This window comes from Malurus melanocephalus, unplaced genomic scaffold, assembly GCF_030028575.1.
Source record: "Malurus melanocephalus ecotype Western Australia unplaced genomic scaffold, MMel_1.1 scaffold_36, whole genome shotgun sequence".
Lineage (NCBI taxonomy): Eukaryota > Metazoa > Chordata > Aves > Passeriformes > Maluridae > Malurus > Malurus melanocephalus.
Genome location: NW_026623268.1, coordinates 1,652,046 through 1,673,139, shown reverse-complemented (window position 1 = coordinate 1,673,139; position 21,094 = coordinate 1,652,046). Strand labels below are relative to the sequence as shown.

Here is a 21,094-nt window from a genome sequence, read left to right as displayed (position 1 = left end):
ATTAATATTTAGTAATAAACACTATTTGAAGCTACATATTAAAAATGCAATAATATTGTCTTAATAATGTTTTCATACAGCTTTCATTTCACCCRGACCAACATTTTAACTCACTTTCCTTCAGGTATGAAGAAAAACTGTGGGTCAGATCATTGGCTGGCAAAAAACAGGCATCTGAAAACATAAAGGAAAAAATACATATGTTGATGTATTTTAACAGCAAAGGGAGAATATATTTGCAGCATAAGCACTAGTTATATTGATGAAATCCCAACATCATAAAATCGATCATCAATAGATTACCATATCTAAAAGATTAATGCAGAAGAAACTTTATATGGGTTATGTCAATGAAGGTGCAATCTCTGAATTGCAATTCCTTTGTTTTCTCCCACCCTGAAACCTTGAATACAGGGCTGCACAGGTTGCTCACATGTTTTAAAAGAAGTTTTCATATGTCTTTGCCACAATGAATCACATATCAGCCAAAAGCCTTACACTGCTGGACTGTCCCTCTAATGTACCCATGATGAAATACGTTTGCACCTCCCCCAAATAATTCATACTGAGTAAATACAAAACACTACCAATAATGTACTTGTCAGTAAGTTTGTTCACTTTCTGGCCTTTCATATTGTGCCAATCTACCTAACTATATCGACACTAATGGCAACACCTCCACTGCATTTCAGTGTCTTTCTCTCCATTTCCTGCTGACTTCCTTTCTCCTGGTCACTATGTTAACTAGGAAGCCTTTTTAAAGCACACTGTGGCAGAAAACTGCATATAATGGCAATGAAGATCCTAACAGGTTCTTTGGAAGATCCTTTCTCATGTCTATACAGAAGGTCTAAGTTCTTAAAAGGTGATYAAAATTAGATGGTCTGAAAAATTGAAAGGGCTCTTAGCCTGATGGAACCATATCCCTCTGCAGAGCATTAACAATTCTGTCTTTAAAGCCTTAAATACTGGTCACCATCTTGCATGAAGCACAGCCCCTTCAGGGTGTCCAGGGATGTTTGCTGATGGATTTTAACTAAACTAATGTTTCTTCAAAGATGTTATTCATGTTCATATGCACAGTGAATTGTGTTAATGCTGAGAGCATCAATTCATGACTTTCATTGGAACAGACAATGAGACAAACTTGGTTTGTAGCTAATGCCTGGCTGAGGTCCTGTCTGTGCACTTACCTTGAGTACAGCTATAGCTTTCATTTAGTGGGTGTTGTGTTGCTAAAAACTTTTATTTTGCACTGATTCCTATTAAATCCAAAGATTGACATTTACTGGCACTTGAACTTCAAAAKAAATGAATATGTACAATGGAAGGATCAGCAGCTGATTTACTTTAAGAATGATGTTCAAAAGATGCATTCAATGCTGGTGGGGAAGGGCAGGGGCTGATCTCCTGAACACATGGCCTCATCAGTGACTGACAACTCAAGAGGTGGCTTCTGATGGACACAGCTTCAGCCACTGACTCCTCACCCACAGTCCAGCAACACTGCAGTGTTTACAACAGTTCCAAATAGAAGTTTCAGAAAAGGGGAAAGAAACTCACAGCTCCAGACTGCAGCAAGAGACCATGCTGACGTTCTCACCAACCCTGACCTTGTGCACTTTGTCAGTGAACAGGAACACASAGCTCCAAAGTAGTTGCTTGTTATTTACTCAGCACTTTGACGTGAACAACTTGACAACTGTACAAGTTCATAAACTCCTTGGCACTCTAAGCCTTCAACTCCCAGCAAAAACTAAGGAAAAAATATCTCCATCCAACACATAAGGAAATGGGTCACTTCAGTAGCCTTAAGGGCTCTTTTAGTAAGAAAGAAACCAAAGCAATTTATTATTTGCTAAAAATCTTATATGCCAAAAAATACTTAACRTAAGCTTTTCAAAACAATCTGTGTSGGACTTCTCCAGGTTTTCTTGGTTCAGTAACAAAGCTGAACCTGCCCCCACAGAAATAAAGAAGGGTCAACCTGTAATCATGGGGGTTAAGGAAAAGCATATTTACCTAGAGAGACAGGCTTATGCATTAAAAAAGAAAAAGCACTGCTGGACTAGAAGGCTTCTGCACTGGGCACAGGTCACTGACAGTTCAAGAAGTCCCAAAGGTGAGTGCAGGTTGGTGACCAGGCTGCTATTCTTCATGAGCATGACCAACAAAAAAGGGACAGTGTCCCTCTGCACAGGAGGAGGCAACAAAGTTCAATGCTGCCATCACCTCCAGTGCAACCTCCAATTGACAGAAGCTAACCCTAGCCTGTCCTGCTTTTTGCCTTTTCCATCTGGCTTTTCACTGGAGGCAGGACACAGGGAACAAAGAGGATCCTAAATTAAAATTCGGGCACTTCATACATGGACCACAATTACCATCTCAGTTCATGCCACTCCCTGAAAAATCATTGCACTCAAYATCTCATACCCATGTGAGAATGATGCCTCATTATTTCTTTGTTCATTTCTGTCAGCCCCTAATTACACATCTGGATTGACTCAGATAATCCCAGGAACAAAACACATCTCTCATGGCATCTTGGAAAGCTACTATTCGGAGTCACATAATTTCTATCAGAAAAGTAAGCTCCAGAAATTAATACTTTACAACAAAAAGAGACATTTAAACAATGTTTCATTTCCATAACTCCGAGAAATCTCACATTTATTCCAAAGAAACTAACATTTCAACTTAAACAGCAAGATAATATACAGTAAAAAAGAATATAAGAAAACATTTTCATTAAGAAGTGCAACTCAAGACCTGTCCCAAGAATCTTCTTCCTTCTGCAGAAAAATAAGTCAAAAGTATTAAGAAAAAAAACGTTATTTATACATTAAATACAGGATAAGTTACCTGACAGCTTTAATTCCTCTAGTTCAATCAMGGAACGGTTTTCACCAAAATGCTGAGTAAGCAGATTTTGTAGATCTGCAGGGACAGCAGGCTTTGGAGCAGATTTTTGCAGAACATCAGAAATTTTCTTCTAAAAAAAMCAAGTAAAACAGGTTAAAATATGATATTTCTATGCAGTTCTTTGGCTAGCTAACAGCACTATAAAATCCTCCTCCTATCTTTATACAGTATATTAGTTTAATTACAACTTAATTGGAAAAACACCTTAGAGTGGGACAAGATTCCCCTTGCCTTTAGTGGGAATGCAGTTCAGATGCAAGTTGAGATACTTTGACAAGATGGCCTGTGAGTCTCAACATGAAAAATCTTGCACTCAMCTGAAATGTTGCTGCAACAAAAACATAACTGAAAGCTGGTTTTTGAGTTTTTCTATTGCTACAGTTTAGTATTAGCTTGAAACCTTAGGTTTTTTTCATAATTTGTTTAATTTATTGTTCTTAAGGCATGACAACAGGAAYCAAGTGATAACATATGGCTTGGTTATATTTTGATTAAAACAGGGTAACTATATTTGATAGGGAAGATGATTAGCTGTATTCCAGAATACTATGCCAAGGCAATGAAAATAAATTAAAACAATCACAGGTCAAGCAGCAAGAGTTCACAGCTGCTTTGTTCTCCCACACTTTATATTTTTTAAAACAAACTACTAATTTTTAGAAACTGAACATGAGTTCATAATAATTGTGTTTACACCTTAGAAATGTTACCAAGAGACAGGGCTGAATTCTCACTGAAGTGAAAGGGTGGCTGTATTTTTTCCCATAATGAAATGGCACATGTGGGTAGAATAGCCCAAGGTTCTCATTATCTGAATGATTTGCCAGCATTTAAGAAAATAGATTTGCAAGGACAGAGGCAGTCTGGAGAGAATGTCAAGAATGTGACACCTCTTGATCTTGCTGAGATGTGTTTGGTTTTTGAAAGGCCAGCTATGTAAGCTAAACTGAACATGTCATCAAGGGGACACATGGCAGCATAAGTCTGGAAGCGAAAAGGAGAAGGGTAGAGCATCAGGGTTTGTATTTTTGAGGCAAAGTGGGATTTCACAGAAATGAGGTGGGTCTGGAAGCATTTTTGGATAGATGATGGTATTATCAGTTTGGCAGGTTAAGGTCCAGGACAGCAAAGATCAAGGGAAATTTTGAAGAGAGTTATGGCAGGAATTTTAATGTCAGGGACAGACCTTCAATCCATTCTTTCCCCGAATCCCTCCTCTYTTCCATTCCCCAGCACTCTGTCTCTCCCTCTTACCCAACACACCCCCAATACTCCTGTAAAGCAGCATAARGGGCAGAATGCTGAACGGGCAGAGCCATCTGGGGCTGCAGAACAGAAAAGGCAAAGCAGCCACTGCCTCTCCCAGCCATTGCCACTTTGCACTGCCTGTTTCATCCCTGCCAGAAACCACATTTGGGTTCACAAGACCCCAGCTGAACCTTTGACAGTGGGACACATGAGAATGAAGTGTTTATGCCTTCCTCTCAGTCTTTGGCCTGAAACAAAGCCCTCTACAGCTCCTGCATGACTTTCCAGAAGACGTCTGGCTGTTCTGCAGGTTTCTGCAGTGCTTCATCCTGCAGAATTCCCTCCTTCCCAGCTGAAGGCAATTGAATTCCTCTTCACTTACCCCTGTTGTATTTTTCTGCAATGGAACAAGTGTTTTCCCAAAGCACGAGCAGAGGCCATGGGCAGCACTGCCAGGCTCTGTGCGAGACCCACAACCAAACCTCTCCATTGCCCTTCCTAATAACCACCAATGCTTTTGTGGGGCCCCTGCACCACAAGCTGCCTCTGAAGTGACCCACATTTGGGAACCTCTGATTTAGCAGACAGTAGGACAGAATCATCAGGCTCATTTTACTCAGTAATTCAGTGTAAGATGCTGTTCCACAAGACCATTACATCATTCATTGGGCCACTTGGTTCCTTCAGGAAAATGATGGCCCTCTGGAGGGGAGAAGCTTGATATAACGAGAAATTCTTTAAGACCAAGTGCAAGGGCATCTGAGCTAACTCTCTTCCTTCATGGAGAGCTGTGGGGAAATGTTTCTCCTGCAGGAAGTTTTACTTTTTTCCTTCCAATTCATTCCAGATGCTTAAAAGCAAAAGGGTCTTCCCCCCTTTTCCTTATATTTGGAGACAGCACTTTGTTTGGAAGCCACAGATCAACCTAATAAATGTTTCCTAGTGGGATTTTTTGACAGACTGTATGTCAGCTTAGTGGCCCACTGAAAGCAAAGGTGTAACTAAGCAGCTGCTGTTTGCCTGAGCACGGGGTCTTCTGGCTGGGTTGGTTCAGCAGCCCCTGCCATGGATGCCTTTGCTCCGGCTCCAGCAGACAGTGCTGTGCTTACTCTGCCAGAGCTGYATCTACAGCAAAATCCCACTCTTCCCATTCCCTAGATGATTAAGAGGGCTAACATAACATAAAAAGGCCACCCCTCAGCCTTGTGAGGGAGCCAACTATTTACAGTCTGTCCTGAAAGACAATTAACTTGCCTGGTGCCATATAATCTCCATCTAGATTGCAGAGTGTGTTTGTTGTTGTGGGTGAGGATGGAGCACGGCCAGAGGGATAATAGAGAGTATTTATTTATAGACTTATGCTATGAGGAGAGGAGTGAACAAGGACAGTCCTTGGCTCAAAAGACATAAGAATAGCTGGAGCCTGACCAAACTGCTGGAATGGGTCTGCAGCAACTGAAGTTCCACYTTTCTTTGGTGCACTCACCCTTTCCTGGTGTGCAATGCTTGCACATGGGGTGTGGACACATAAAATCCTTGAATGCAATACAGACACAGGTCAGGTTGGGAATGGGTATCTTGAGTGAGGTTTAAACATTAGGAATTTCTATTCTTCTCTATAAGAGGTAGCACCATTATGGCCATATTACTTCCCATCATCACAGGGTTGTCCCCATTCTGCATCTTGTTGTAGCATATAACCACTGCCCAGTCCCCAAACACAGTCCAGGATATTCATACCTTCTTCCTCCTCTTTGCCTTAACAGTGCTCTCCTGCTTTTCTTCAGACTGACTCAGAAAACACTCTGTAGGCTGCAAAACACATAAAAAAAAAGAAAGAAGAAAAAAATTGTTACCAAAGTGAGGCAAGAGGAGATACAGAAACTATAATGCTGGATTAGGAAAAAAAAAACCAAATAAAACTGAATTTGTCAACCTGTAGAAGGAATCAAATTCTTACAGTTATATGTATATAAAGTAATTTTGGAATTTAGACTGTTGATGCAACCAAGGAGGAATAAAAGAACAGAAAATTGAAACATTCAGAGTGCAGTCATAATGGTGAACAACAGGGTTTGATACTTTAGAAAAAAAACATCAGGAGGAAAACATGAACAAAACCTGCCACTAAATTTATATTTTTAATCTCTGTTATTGTGTGTGAAATAGTTTTTCTAAACTTTGCCAGTAGTGGTCTAAAATAACTGGGTTTAAGGTGAGCATCCAGATGGTAAAAAATAGCATGGAACTTGGGCAAGATTAATTGGAAACAATAAAGCTCTGGATTTCCTTCCACACTTGTAAAATTTAGGAAAACAGATTTTGAATTTGTCCTACCCCCTTCTTGCTTTGTCTCCTCATAGCAAGCAGGGTCAAATACAGAGAAGAAAAATACATGGTGCATTTTAGAATAATCCAATATGTTCTGCTATCATTAACCCTCTTTTGTGCCTGAGTGAACAGGCTGCATTGGTCCATTTGTACCAGAGTCCCTGTTCACATAATCCAGGGGAAGGATTTGCCCTTGGCCACCTAAAATTGTACAAAACAGAGGAGGGCCCAGACTYTCCTTSTTTAGAGCATAGCAATTYTTTTTTTTTTTTTTGCTTTCTTAGGGCCTTCAACTTAATGGAAGTACAAATTTATCTACACAAACAGGATTTGGAGCTTAATAAGTGACCTGATGAAGAGTAATGGGAAAATAGGYTGAGCTGCAGGAAAAAGCTTCATGCTACTATGATGCATTTGGCTGGAAAACTCTGCTTTTGTGAGAAAATGTGGAGAAGACTCATCACATGGAGCATTAAAAAGCTCAGGAACAGCAAATCCAGCATTGCTCCCTGTGGAAAGCCTGAAAGAAAAGTAKCAGCAGGAAAGGAAGCCCAGCTGAAAGACAGAGAAGCTGTTCCTTTGTTGCCCTGGGAAGGCAGTTTCAGTCAGTCCAAGAGGGTCAAAGGAAAGCTGACAGAAATTCAGAGTACTCAGAACTCTCTGAGCCTCCTTGCAGTGCCCCATCTCAAGAGGGGACCCTTCATGGCAACTGGTACTCAAAAATGCAGCCCAGCACATTCCTGCCTTTCCAAGCCCACTCTCACAGCCTTATCAGAAGCATTTTTTGAAGTTTAATTGATATTATGCTTGAATGATATTATCTGATATTATTTAATTGATATTATTCATATAATGCCTACACTTTCTTTTATCTCCCCACTCCCCTAAATTAGCTATAAAAACAGGTAACCACCATGTCCAACACAACTAAATGAGCTCTTGCTTTCTGTGCTGTGATGCAGCCACAGTCACTGCCCTTGCAAAGGCAGCAGTATCTGAGATCTGTCCCTGTGATTTTCTCAGGTATAAACTGAGATTATCTTTACYAGAAATGAAGGGAATGACTGCAAGTGGAAACTCACTTCAATTAACAAAATTGTTCCAGAGTTAATATAGTTTTTTTGTTTTGTTTTATTTCTGGTTTGTTTCTCTTTAAAAAAAAAACTCTGTCCTGCCTCTGATTCAAGTGTTTTTAAAAGACCACCATACATTTCTTCATTCCWATCCCTACCATTAGCATTCCCAGACATTGAGACTGAAACAGAGCTACYCTCTGCTCTACTCTTACATATCYCAGCTGTCCACAGATACCTAAAGGMCATTTGCCAGGTGTTTTAATCATAAATTTTAAGTTCAACATAATATTTAATGCAGAGAACAAGCCTTTGGRTTGCTTCAGTCAAGGGATACCTACAAGCAATCAAAAAGTCATGAAAGGGCCAACCTGAATCTCTGTCCTCCAGTGGAAAATGATGGCTCTATCCCAGTRGTGCTACCACCCTTCCAGCATATTGAAAAATGTCACTCATTCACTTTGGGCCCATTTCTCCCTTCTTACATTGTGAACTGCTTTACATAACTCTGCAAACACTCCCAACTGCATGACCAAAGAATGAAATGTGCCACAGAGCTGAAAATATGTGTCTAAAAGAAGAAACTTCTCACTACTAACCCTTCATTCAAATATTTGAAAGTACCACCAAATGCCATGACTWCTTTTTTGAAGGCAGCATGTAACCCTTTCTTTCAACAGCCACAGAAACACACAGCAGGCAACACAAATCCACAGCAGCCTTGTAGTCAAAGCTGCACTTCCTTTGAGAAGCATGTTAAAACTCAAAATTACCTCCTTTACACTGCCTATATATATTTAGGCATAGTATATTATTAGCCCAGCACTAGTAAATCCACTTTATTCAGACATTAAAAATAATGACATAAAAAAAGAGGAACCTCATGGTGGTGAAGGGCTGTAAACTTACATGTCTTTGATGATCTGCAGTCTAAAATATTTCAGYATCTAATCTAGCCTGAACTTCTGACCCTTACCCAAGCATTAGTTGCCTACCTACTCATGCAATAGCTCTTTAACATGCCACTCTTAAGAAAAGGTTATTTGCATGTTTTTCTTATGCAAGACATAAAGCAGACAACMGTTTCTTGACACGGCTCCCTTGTGCTCTGTGTTTTTATGCTATTTTTACATGGAAATTCTTAAAACGCAGAAAACAGGAAATTTGTGCTGAGACCACTGATTTATGGACTCAAATGTCATAAATTCCTTGTTTGTTAATCATACACAGAACATAAAATATTTCCTGTATTAGATTTCTAACATGATTTTTTTCTTTACACGTTGCCAAAGTTACGGGAAATTCAAATGTGGAGTGAAAACAGTCCCACATGTGTGTGAAAATTTACATTCCAGGTCAGCCACATACTCTGACTTTTGGAGTTTGGGACAAAGTAAACACATCACAGCGTCATTCAGACTGGAGACAGATTACTCATTTTGCTGTAAGGCTGMGGACAGCCTGCAGACAGGAACAGAGATGCTCATAACTTTGGTTGTCTCGTGACTGGCTTTAAATTGCCAAGCCCACTGCACATCAGCTTCCAGCCTCTGAATAAGGCAGGCATGAGTAAAATAGGTTATTTGCACCAGAATTACAAAACCACCAGCTTTTCATAAATACCTCTGCTTTTGTCTGTCTAAAAGATGTGTAATAACCCATCCTTGAGTTTGAGCTCCCCTAAGGCATTTCCCTCTGGCAGTTTCACATCTAAACATCAGAATTACCTGATTCCAACATGCAGGCTGATATTCTTTCTTTGACAGAAAGACCAGTGGCAGGTGTTCTGCTACAGTTGAGCAATCCCAGACCACCTTGGCAAGTAACTCGTGTTGGTTATCTTTTTAAATGTTCTCATAAAAAGGGTCAAGCAACCCTTCCAAAGTGTCTTAACCTACTTTTAAATGTTYAAGTGAAAATGGTGATAAAAAGTGGCTCCACATGAGTTCTCACTCCTCAGCATCTGACTTCCTGGTAGAGCATGTACAAAAGCAATACAGCTTTCTCCTGTACTGCTTGGTTCACCTTCCTAATGAAAACGCTGATGTAATTCAGATATTTGGATCACTTCACCTTTGGTCTCTTTGGAAAGACACCCGAAAGTATAGTAATTGCTGCCATGTTGTTTACACCTCTCTGTTACAAAAAAAGAACATCCCTGCAAATGGCTTTCACTTGGGCAATTGCCTAGGCATTACAGAGTGAATTYACTATTGACTTAGGGGTCAAAATTAATATCCATCACCTCACAGAGAGATAGCTTCCAATGTAATTTWAGCACTCTGACAGCCACTCAGTCGATTCTCCTGGGTGGTATGAGGAAGGCAGAACAAATTTACCTTCAAAYAAAAAACTTCTTCAAATCAGCTGACCTCTAGATGACTTTTTTTCCTCAAACAGGGGTGATGCCTCCTGTCCTTGGCACACTCCATGTAATGCTGAACAACACAGTTCCTACTGGCATTAAACAAAGCTTTTAGCAGTGCAAGGGTAAGAAAAAACCAATCCATGGAGACCTAAATTTCTTTTCACTTGGACTTTGCACTGGGAACATGCTTGGGTAGAGAATCTGTACAACATACAAATACAGCTTTCCAGACTTTGTGTGTGCAGGGAAAGGGAAAATTACAGGGGAWGATATTCAGCAGCACATCCAGGCTTGTACCACTGGATACTCACCTTGTAGGACAGGCCTGGAAATCTCAATCCTCACAAAACAAGACTGAAATTATTACTGAAATATACTTGAATCTGATCAAATAAGACAACATAATTTAAAAAAAGACTGTTACATGAACACATCAGRAAACTGTCTCTTTACTGAACAAAAGGAGATTGTGTTTCCCTATGCATTATCATCTTTGTGTTCTAAACAATTGCTTGATTTACAAACCTGCTTTCTTTTCTTTTGCACAGCAGGTTTGGAATCTGAATCTTGACGTGTTGCTGTCCCTTTATCACTTGGTTTTACAATAGCTTCATCATCTGAAGGATCTAATCAGAAAAAAAGAAGAGTTCTTGTTACTGCTTTTCAAATCCATAYATCCATCTTTGCATTCAAAAGTAGGGATAAAATCTCCAGCTGAAAAGTCACAATCTCATGATTGGCAATAAATACAGCTGTAACAAATATATCCTTCTGGCTAAGTTTGCTGATACTTCTTTCAAAATAAAGTCATCTCCTCCTACTAAAACAGGTCTTGCAGATGAAGGAAAAAAAGCCAAGCAAACACATATAAAAATGCACAAAACCCCCATCCCAAGCTCCCAAATGCCTTACTGATACACATTAAAGAGGAAAARTTACAAGATAGGTATAATGTTCTGTTGTACAAAAATATATGCACACATTTCCTGCAAGTACATTTTAATYGTGTGTCTTAATTCAGTAATTATTRGACAAAGGCACTRCTCCTAAAGTTTGAGCTGAACATYCACAAGACTAAAATAGGMTWATGYTTTGAAAGACAATTATTTCAATTCAGATATCTCTACTCGTTCTCTTCTTCACCTCTGTTATCTACAGATAGACTTTAGAGAAAAAATAAATCCACAGCAAAAGCTCCCTTTAATTGTCTTATAATAGTGCTTTAGATGTATTCAAACACAGTACATTTCTGCTGGGGACTGAGTTCCTTCCCTGATCATTGCCAGAAGCATTATCATCCAYCAAACTGAATTAATTCAACTTCTGTAACTGGAATATTTCTGCCCAAGAGGTATTCMGTCATTACTGTAATCTCCTGTATTCCAAAATTATAAATTTACAGCTTCAAGATTAAGTTATTTAGTTTGAAAAGAGGATTTCTTGAGCACCACCCCAAGTACAGATGATATAACTATATCTATGCAGTCTGTGAATAAACTGATGGCCAGAGAACATGAGAGGGAGAAAAGCAGCTATAGMTGGTATTTACAAAATCTGTGTTGAGATAGGTACCTATTGAAAAAAGGTAAGTAAAAGGACATGTGAAAGATATGCAAAAGAAATTAAGTGAAAGGTAAGCAAAGGCATGGGGGGGGGTATCTCTATTAATCCACAGATTAATAACATTTAACTGTAACATTTTATATTATACGGCAATTAGSCAGTGGCTCTGAAAATCTTAATGTGACAGAATGGGTAACAAAATGGGTACATATTTATTCCTGAAAAGATACCATCTCCTAATCTTCCCTCCTTTTTCCCACCTTGAAAAGCTGTGTAACAGCACCCTAAAGTTGGGTTCTGACAGCTGTTAGGGGGTCAAGAAAGTTTAGGAAGTTGAAAGACAGTGAAGAAAATCAGTGAATGTTTTAGCAGGCTGGATGGCATTTGCCATGAAATCTTACTTGATATAGATTAGATTCTTGGCAAACCACAAGAGCTTTCGAAAGAGCAGCAACTGAGAAGAGAATTTGTTTTCTGTTTACTACAACAAAGAGACTCCTAAGTGAAGAGGGCAGATAAACATGTTAATGAACTTAATTAAAACCAAAATAAACGCCGTGGAAGAAATGACAGCACTTGTTTGCATCTCAAAATAGGATGAAGACATATTCTGAAATCTTAAAATAGGAATCCACCAAGAAAAGCCCTCACTTTGCAGCTCTAAAGCAAGTGAGGAACATGTGCATCTCCMGAGTCACTGAGCACTTATCTCCTCCAGCCACTTTGGATATAACGCTTCATTTGAGGCTGAAAAATCCTATTATTCAGCATATCCCTGAAWTTTTAAAAGGTGTCTTGGTAATTCAGTGTTACCATTACCATGAGCTTGTTTCCCTGTGTATCACCCTTCCCCTGGCAAATTTATTGTGCTGCATTTTGGAGGGCAGCTTCTGCATTTAAGGCCACATCACTGACTTCTGTCTCATTTGCCCTGACTGCAGAGATACTGAAAGAGTGACCAGCTCCACACCCCTGGGGTCTTGGACACACTGCATTGAAGCAGGCTGTGGAATGATCTATAAATGAAGTACATCAAAGAAATCAGAATTGCCTCTTCATCCCTCTTGCTCACTGCACTTGAGCCCCAAACACCCACTCCAAAATGAATTTGTGCATGTCTCACTGAACTGAATTGCTGTGTGAGCTCTTGAGCTCTTTCCAAYGTTTCACTTTGAAAATAAATGAGAATTGCATCAAATAGATTGAGGTGGAGCTGCCTGTGATCTGCAAGCATTCCTTCTGAAATCCTACTTGGCATGCTCTGAAAGGCAAACAGGAGTCGTCTAMGTTTTAAATAACCTCTTCTCTCTCACAACTAAAAGACACACTGCTAACAATAGCAATCTAAAACTGGACAARTGGTTTCCATGATCTGAAATAGCCTGACAATGTGCCACCTGTTCACTGCTCACTTGAGCTTTGGACAGCACATCATGGGGAAATGTCCTCTGCTYTCAGCAAGAAGGGAGAGAAGAGGGYGCAGACTCAGACTCAACAAACATCAGTGAAAACAGTTCAGTTTGAGCATCTTCCTGCAGCACCTCAGCATCTTTATTTCATACAACTGGAGAACTTTCTGTCTATTCCAGAAACAATCACCCATGTCCCAGTCAGGACAGCAGCACGTCTCAAGCTGTAATTGTTTGTGACACCACGTCATCTCCTGTGGTGACAGCAGCATTTTGTTGAGGACATCAAAGTACCACAGGCCAGACTCTGTCAACCACGCTCACATTAAAATATGTACCTTTCTCTGCAAGGAGTTACCTTGATGTCAGCGAGATTATTCACAAAATAAATCATAACTTGATGCAAATAAATGCAGAAGYTCAGAGATCACAAACATGTCTGCAACAGACCAGCACCGTTTGCTCTGCTTTGAGGTCTTGAGCTTCCCAAGAGACTCCTCTCTGCCAGAACAGAAGAATTCACAAATCCTTCCTTAGTAACAAGCTGGTGCAAATGTAGACCCTCACTGATGAATACAAAGTCGACTTTCATCTGGCCTGAGGTGCAAGGGGTGGGCAGGCAGGCGCTGACAGGACACACTGCTTGGAGGGTGATGCTGTTGAGCACAGCAATTCTCTGCGCCTGCTTCCCTGAGACTTACAGCATTTACACAACCACAAGGTCATCAAAGGCATCAGAACAGCCACAAAATGCTCTCAATATAGAAAAACAAATGGGGATGTCACAACTCAATTCCAMCAGCATGATTCCATGTGTTTTGCTTTGGTATTACATCACCAGCATGGCACAGGCTTCCTGGTTATAATGTATTTATATGTGATCTTATTTTGAACCATGCAAAAATGGAAAAAGCCATTTCTGCTTAACACACACACACACACACACACACACACGAAGACTCTCTCATTTATATCAATCACTTCTTAAAATCATCCAGTGAACTGGCTTCTAGCTTCTTCCAAATTTAATATTAACAAATGCATGTCTGTCTAAATACATCAATATGTGCACTAATTATATACATATAAACACACATTAATACATACATATCTGCTTGYTTATACACATTCACACAAAAAAAGTATAGAGGTATTTAGATAATTTAACAGGTTCCTGTTAATAATCACCTTTATTAACAAATATATTGACAAAGAATACGTATTTTTTTCATTATTTACGGCAGTATTTCTAAAGGCAAACAAGACCTTAATGACTGAGGATGTAATGACGTTTGTGCTTTGATGTGAATGCAATTTTATTCATACAAAACAGCTAGTACATACAGATTTGCATATCTTAGGTTGATTCACCATTACTGAGACTTCTGACTGATACATGCCACTTTTCCACTCTGAAATTATTAACATAGAAGTTACAGTGACCACAACATAAATAATTAATTCCTGGAAGAAGCAAGAAAGATTGAAAAAGTGAAACGCTTCTAGGCAGGACACCTCCAAATGTCCCAAAATAAAAAAGAAAGTTACAACTAAAAATAATCTTCAAAGTCTTTGGGAAATGCAAGTTGTGGTTCAAGCCAGCCTATGACCGAAATAAAGGCAGCTCACAAAAATTATGGCAGCCATAGCAAGCTTGTCACAAGAAAAGAACATGAAAAAAACAAAATGAACTTTTTGAGAGAGAAAGGAAGGCAAGATTCTTAGAACTCTTCATAATGTAGGAACAACCAACATGTAATTAAAAAGAAAGCTTAGAACAGAAATACGTTATTTTGCATATATACCCACAGATAAATGAAAGCATAATTTCCATTAGGTGGGGGGTTTTTTTTGTTTTTTTTTTTAATGTTTTGTTTTATTTGCTTGTTTTTAATGTTTTATTTGCTTGTTTGTCTGGTTTTTTTGATCTGGAATCTAACTTAGATCAGGCACCTATCTGGTGTCCAAAAGTCTCCCAGTGACAAAGGCCAGTAGAGGACAATTCTTTACCACTAAATTAATCTCTGTGAAAAAATTTAGAGGGAACCTGTTTTACACATCCACAAAGGAGAATCCCTCAACTTTTATTTGATGTATCTGCCTGCAATCAGAAACACTCTGGATCAGAAATCTCTGCTTTTTYCTGTATGATCTCACCAGGGGTATGTATCAGTACTAAACTAGAATTACATTAAAACAAAGGTTGAACAAAATTTATTATGCCCCACCTCTTTTCCCTTTCCTGATTTCCTTCCTTCTCTGCCTCTTCTAAAATTGTCTCATATCTGAAACCAGATTTAAAAKAAAGCCTCTATTTTCTAATTATTAACAAAAAGCTCAGAACACTGTGGAAACAGGTTTTATACTTGTTATGCTTTCATTTTAGTTTCAGATATGTTACAGGAAATTAYGTGCTTGTCATTACWCTGTAGGTGGGCATAGTTCACTCAKTTTGGGTGTGCTATGATGGATTAATTTCAGGCTGCTTTGCAAGTGATATTTCTATTTATTTGTTGATTAAATTGAACTGATCTGTGTACATTAATCTGGGGGAAGATAYTTCTCAGGGCTCCCACCTCTAAATTCAGTGCATTGAAAAATATTTGATGCCAGTTAAAATGCCAAGTGTGTGGGGCACACCCRGAGACTTTTCTTAATTGCCATTTTTCTTTAGGAAGAAGGGAAAAGAGGGGCAGAGATAAGGTCAGAGAAAAAAAAATTCTGAGACTTCCTTATTATTCTCAGTTTTGCTGTTAAAAATTGGCCTCAATGTTCAGTGAATCAGATTAAGTAATCTCAAAGTCAATGCACTGCTTAGAATTTTTCCCACTGCATCTCTCCTGCATGCCCCATCAGGTACACACAGTGCAAGGTCAATTAAAATTCTGTCAAATGAAACAGCTCTGAGCAAAATTGGCTCCCAGGTCCCTGTTCATCCTGTTGCCAGCAGAGTTGTGCTGATGACAGTAGCTGGGCTAAAAGTGGCAATGACACTATTTTAACACACCCCTATGGCATCACTGCTCAAGGCTGCAGAAAGCACAGGGCTCAGGTGGGTCCTGCCACGCTGCCCACCAGTATCCAAAAAACAGATGAACTCTTTGAAATGCAACAGGCCTGGCTGGTGGGCTGGTTAATGAAGAAAAATGGATTAACACACTTCCCTGAGCAAAGGAAAAGGTTCTGCAGAGCAGTGGGAGAAGGAGGTAYAGAATCCACAGTTCACAGCAGCCAAAACCACCTCCTGGACAAATCCCAAATTACTCAGCTGTGTGTCACCAGCACAACTAACCCCAAAAGGAGGATCTCTTTCATGTCCACCAGATCAATCCTCTYTAAGTTCCCTCTCTGCAGGCAGTGAACAGCTTTGATTTTTTTCCTGTTGAGAAACCTAAAAATAGCTCAGCTACCCTGGAACCCAGTGGTGTAAAGCCAACTGGCCAAGCAGTATCTGTGAAGCTCTTTTGGGGACTTCCAGACCATGAAATGGCTAAGAATGCAAATTTTATTATTAATATGGTTCTTCAGAGCAGTTGTTGGTTATTTACAATGGCAATACTTTAGAAATTTCTAGTAAATTAGACAAAAATGTTAGACACAAAAGTAATCTGTCCTTGGGGAAGATCACCACAGAACCATTGCATCAAAACCAGCTACAACAATGTCAGCACCTTTTCTCAAGTTACTCTGGCTAAATAAGAGTGACTCCAGAAAAATTACTAATTCTTCCCATCACAGGCATGGATCAAGTGTAGTGAATGGCATGACTGAAAAATCTAGATGACAGATTACAGGAAAAAAAAACCAAAACAATAACAAAATATCTCCTTATCTCCTTGCATAAGGATTACTGAAATAATTTAAAACAGTAGAGTAAGACAAGGTTTAGTCTTAGAAATCAATACAAGAACACACGAGAAATTAAAAAACAGTATTTAATTGTATCAAAAGACATAATATTACAGCTTAATGGAAAAWTTGTATGCAATTTTTGTAGTTTAGCTTTGCAAAATGGGTCCATTAATCAAATGAAGTGCTTGTGAGGCACACCTGAAGGGTGGACAATGTGTGACCCAGTGGTAACAGACACTGTCCTGTAAAAAATCAAAGGACAACTTTGATGCAATAGTTACTAGGTACTGGCACAAGCTTGTACCACAAAATAAAGAAAACATTTTTCTAAAAATACAAACCCCTTCCTGGGGCAGTTCAAAAGGAGCATTTAGCATAAACAACTGGTTTTGCCCGATAAATCCTGTGACCAGACACTCATTTTAGGTTCCTCTTCCTTACCCCGATGGACAATTTAAATTAAAATCACTGTCCATTCAAGCAAAAAAGAACAGGTCTTAATGGAATATATCAAGTTAATTTTCACTATTCTCTGATATAATAAAAAAGTTTTRCTCACAGACTTAGCTATCTGTAATCCAAAGGATCTCCCACAATAGATTTCTAACAACTACATCTCCCTTTTTTCAAATTATTTTCCTTTAATATTCAAAATAGGTACTTCCAAACTATTTTTTGACATGACTTGCTGACTGGGAATGAATTAAAATACAAAATAAAGAGCATATCAGAGAATAAGACCAGAGGAAATCCTCTGTTCTACACATGCAAGCAAAGAAGAATAAACTTGATATGAACAAGGTAAGGCCCAGCTTGTAGTACAGCTACAATCTCCCCATATTAATAATTTGACTTTTTCATTTTTATATTTTGCCTATAAGACAGAAAGATGGTAGAAAAGTCAACTGATCAGAAACAAAAAGGAGTAGGCCACCCCCTTCTAACAAAAGTAACTTTTTCACCTGCTAGGTAGAAGTTGAATTTGACATCCTACTGCTGCCTTGGACAGTGAAAAACAGCATGAAAAACCAGGGAGCAGGGAGAGCTCGGCATTCTTTAGTCACTGGAGTTTTAAAACCCATGGTAARCCAAGGACAAACACAAATATTTGACATGATAAGAACATGACAGGTCCTTTTACTGTTTGCCATCCAATTTAATTTCTTCATTATGGGCTTGACAAAAAAGAGCAACCAGAGCCTAAAGATACAAGAACATTCCAGCACAAGGTACAAATGAGTTCTGTTGTTTGTACCCTTCACCAATGGTATCATTAGTGAAGGCTGAGACAACACCCACAAATTATTTCAGTCTACTCTTTTTATTTTGTTCTCTACAAAACTATCCTTTAAGCTGAAACTTTCAATAATCTCCTTGTAATTCCAAATTAAATTTAAAAGCATCTTTCTAGAGAGATGGAGAAGTGGGAGACTGTTTTAAGTAGCATGGGGTTTTGGCTATTTTCAGATCTACTGGATGAACGTAATGAGTGTTAACCTCGTAAAAAGAGCTTCTCTTCCTAAGGGATGCCACACATTGCACACCATTCAGTCAGTTTAGAAACCACTCCAAAGGGTGCCAGCAATACTGTGCAACAGTTTATGCCCATAAGAGAATGCTGTCCAACTCTGAAAAGCAGAGAAACAGGGCAAGCCAGGATAGAGCTGACCACACTGAAAACCATCTGAGCCATTATGGTTCCCCATCTCACCTTGTAAATGCTCCATGGGATATTTAAACAACTACAAAYRTCTAGGAATTGGGGGTAAATCAAARGTAAAGTCAGTTCACACATCCTAGTTGCAGAATGTGCGTGTGTGCTGAGGGAGAATCCCACAAGTCTGGCTTGAAATAAACCTCAACCCCAACACAGGCATCAGGGAGAGGAAACAGCCTGGGCTTGGAAAAGTCAGACCCAACTCGTTCCAGAGGAAATGCTACAAAAGAAGTTGGGCAGTTAAAGAGAAAAACTGTCAACAAAAAAGTGGAAAGACCTTCCAGCATCATAAAGAAAACACAAATTAAGAGCTCAGGAAAAGCCAGGCACGAACTAGGGCCTGCCTCTCTACTGCATTTTCACTTCATGGTGCAGACAGAAAAAATATGCAAATGTCATCCTAAAGAAAACTTGAGTATATRCAGTTGTCAAACAAAACATTTCTCCATCCATCTTGATGAACACGCACAACCACTCACTCCTAAAGCCTTTTCCCCTTCTTTCAGGAAATTTGCATCACTGGGGTTGGTCACGCAACATTTAGAGCCCTGTACACACGAACAGCACCACTTCAGAAAAGCYTCCCCAAAGACTAACAAAGCCAACCAGTGTATTATTTCTGTGAGCAAGAAATCCCTCCTTCTCCACAACGTTCCTATGGGACAGTGAATGTCACAGCTCCTGGTAAGGTAGGACTATTCCTGTGCTTTAAGACCCACCAAGCACTGTGATTCCTTCTTTTTCTAAGAGTTACCCATCTATCATGCATGGAAGCTGCTGTTTGCTGCAGAGGTTGAAAAGCTGGTGAAAATGAAGGTGGAAAGTATGCTCCTCATGCTGGGGAGGTGTATGGGAGGGAAAGAATGAGATAAAGAAGGGAGGTATTCCCTTCTTTATCTCATCACCTTCATGGTGTGAACAAAGGGATCTGTGGTGATTTCAACATCCTTGCACCAGAGACAGGGATAGAAATAACAGAGAGTGGAGCTGGAATTCGTAGGGCTGGTCTGGCTCTCATGAGGGTGCCACCCTGGAGCACAGACAGCACAATGCTACCCAGCTTCAATGATGCTCATCACCTGTACATTCAGAATTTCACCACTCACACAGTGCTAGTGCATTATTCAAGAGACATCTATCTGGAGGTGGACTTTTCTTCAGGTCCTGTCTTCACAATCAAACACCAGCACTCTTAATTTGTTATAAAATTAACTTCTGACAAACATTTATTCTTGTTCGTGGGGAACAAGTAAGTAAACTGGGAGTAAAGATTAACTTGGAGAAATCCATAAATTACTTAATGGGTGGGGTCTAGCCTAGGTCTGAATATGAGCAAGTTTTAGCCAGGAATGCAGCATGGTCCAGATGTGATGTCTCCCTTAATACTGCCAGTGATTTGTGCTTTTTTACTGTTTTCTGTGTTGGGAAGCAGCTGTGGCTCACAGCTGTAGTTCTTGCTGAGGGTAACACCAAGAGTCTGGCTGATCCTGTGCACTTCAAATCTATAGATCATGACAAAATTGCACAGTGGGACTTGCCAAAAATAGTAGGCTGCAATTAAAAAGGATATATAGCACACTTCACAAAAATTTAACAGCACAAATCATTGTTGACAGAGACACATTTCTACTTGACTGACTACTGCTACCATTCCTCCCTTTTTGGCTCATGGATATTTTGCAGACACACAAATCTGTGGTATACAAGTTATTACAGTCCTGATTTTTCTCAGGTTTTCTCTAAACATGGAAAACTGCACATATTGCATACAATATAGCATACACTCACATAGATGTCACCACCAAATAATATATCCCACTGAAGAACAATCCTGCAAACATCTTTTATCCCAACTCTCCTACCCATCCTTACACACAACATGAGAGCTGACATTTTGAGCTGCTCTGATTTCTGCAGCTTTTTTTTTATTTAGAAGCCTCCATATGACATAGAAGGATCAGGTCCCCATCTGACAAAGTATCAGGTTGACTCATATCAAGTTAAACTCTCCTTCAGGCAAAGAACAAAATACCCTGACATGTTGCCACATAGAGTGGCAAATTCCCCGGATTATAAAACATCTGTTGAAAACCAGTTCCCTAAGGAACAAGGGTTATGTTTCTATGCCTCTCATTCTTTGCTTCCTCCTCTGCATATAATTTACATTTCTCTGCAGTTTGGTCTCTGATATTGCAGGTTCTCATCCCCTTTCAAATTATCCTAGCATCTCAAATTTAAACAGTACTAGAATATACATTTGTGGATTTAACTCACTTTTTGGAAAAGTCTTACTTATTATAACAGCAAATGAAAGGAAGGATAATTTTTYATAGTCAGAAGCATTTAGGGAAATACTGCACACTCTGAGATGCATTAAGATTTCTGAAAGGAGGAAAGGCACCGATGTCATGGATGTCAGTGCTCTGTATTTAAGACTGACAATTACAAAGCCAGCCCTCATCTGTACAGGCCTTTTATGAACTGACATGCAGCTCATTTCTTTAAATGATCAAACAAAGCACATTAGCAGTCAATCAGTTCTAACCAGCAGGAAAAGAAGAGCTCATACCTAAATTCATTTGCTGCAAGCAGACGGTTGATTGCTTTTCTG

General features: G+C 39.4%; 1 protein-coding gene across 1 annotated transcript in view; it reads right to left on the bottom strand.

Annotated features, from left to right (window-relative positions):
• CMSS1 (cms1 ribosomal small subunit homolog) overlaps positions 1 to 21,094 on the bottom strand; it is a 217,956-nt gene that overhangs the window by 9,158 nt on the left and 187,704 nt on the right. Inside the window, exons 2-5 of the mRNA XM_057364167.1 lie at positions 10,468 to 10,568; positions 5,911 to 5,982; positions 2,863 to 2,992; positions 115 to 174 (exon numbers count right to left, since the gene is read on the bottom strand). Coding sequence (XP_057220150.1) covers positions 115 to 174; positions 2,863 to 2,992; positions 5,911 to 5,982; positions 10,468 to 10,568 — 363 coding nt within the window. The remainder of the gene's footprint in view (positions 1 to 114; positions 175 to 2,862; positions 2,993 to 5,910; positions 5,983 to 10,467; positions 10,569 to 21,094) is intronic.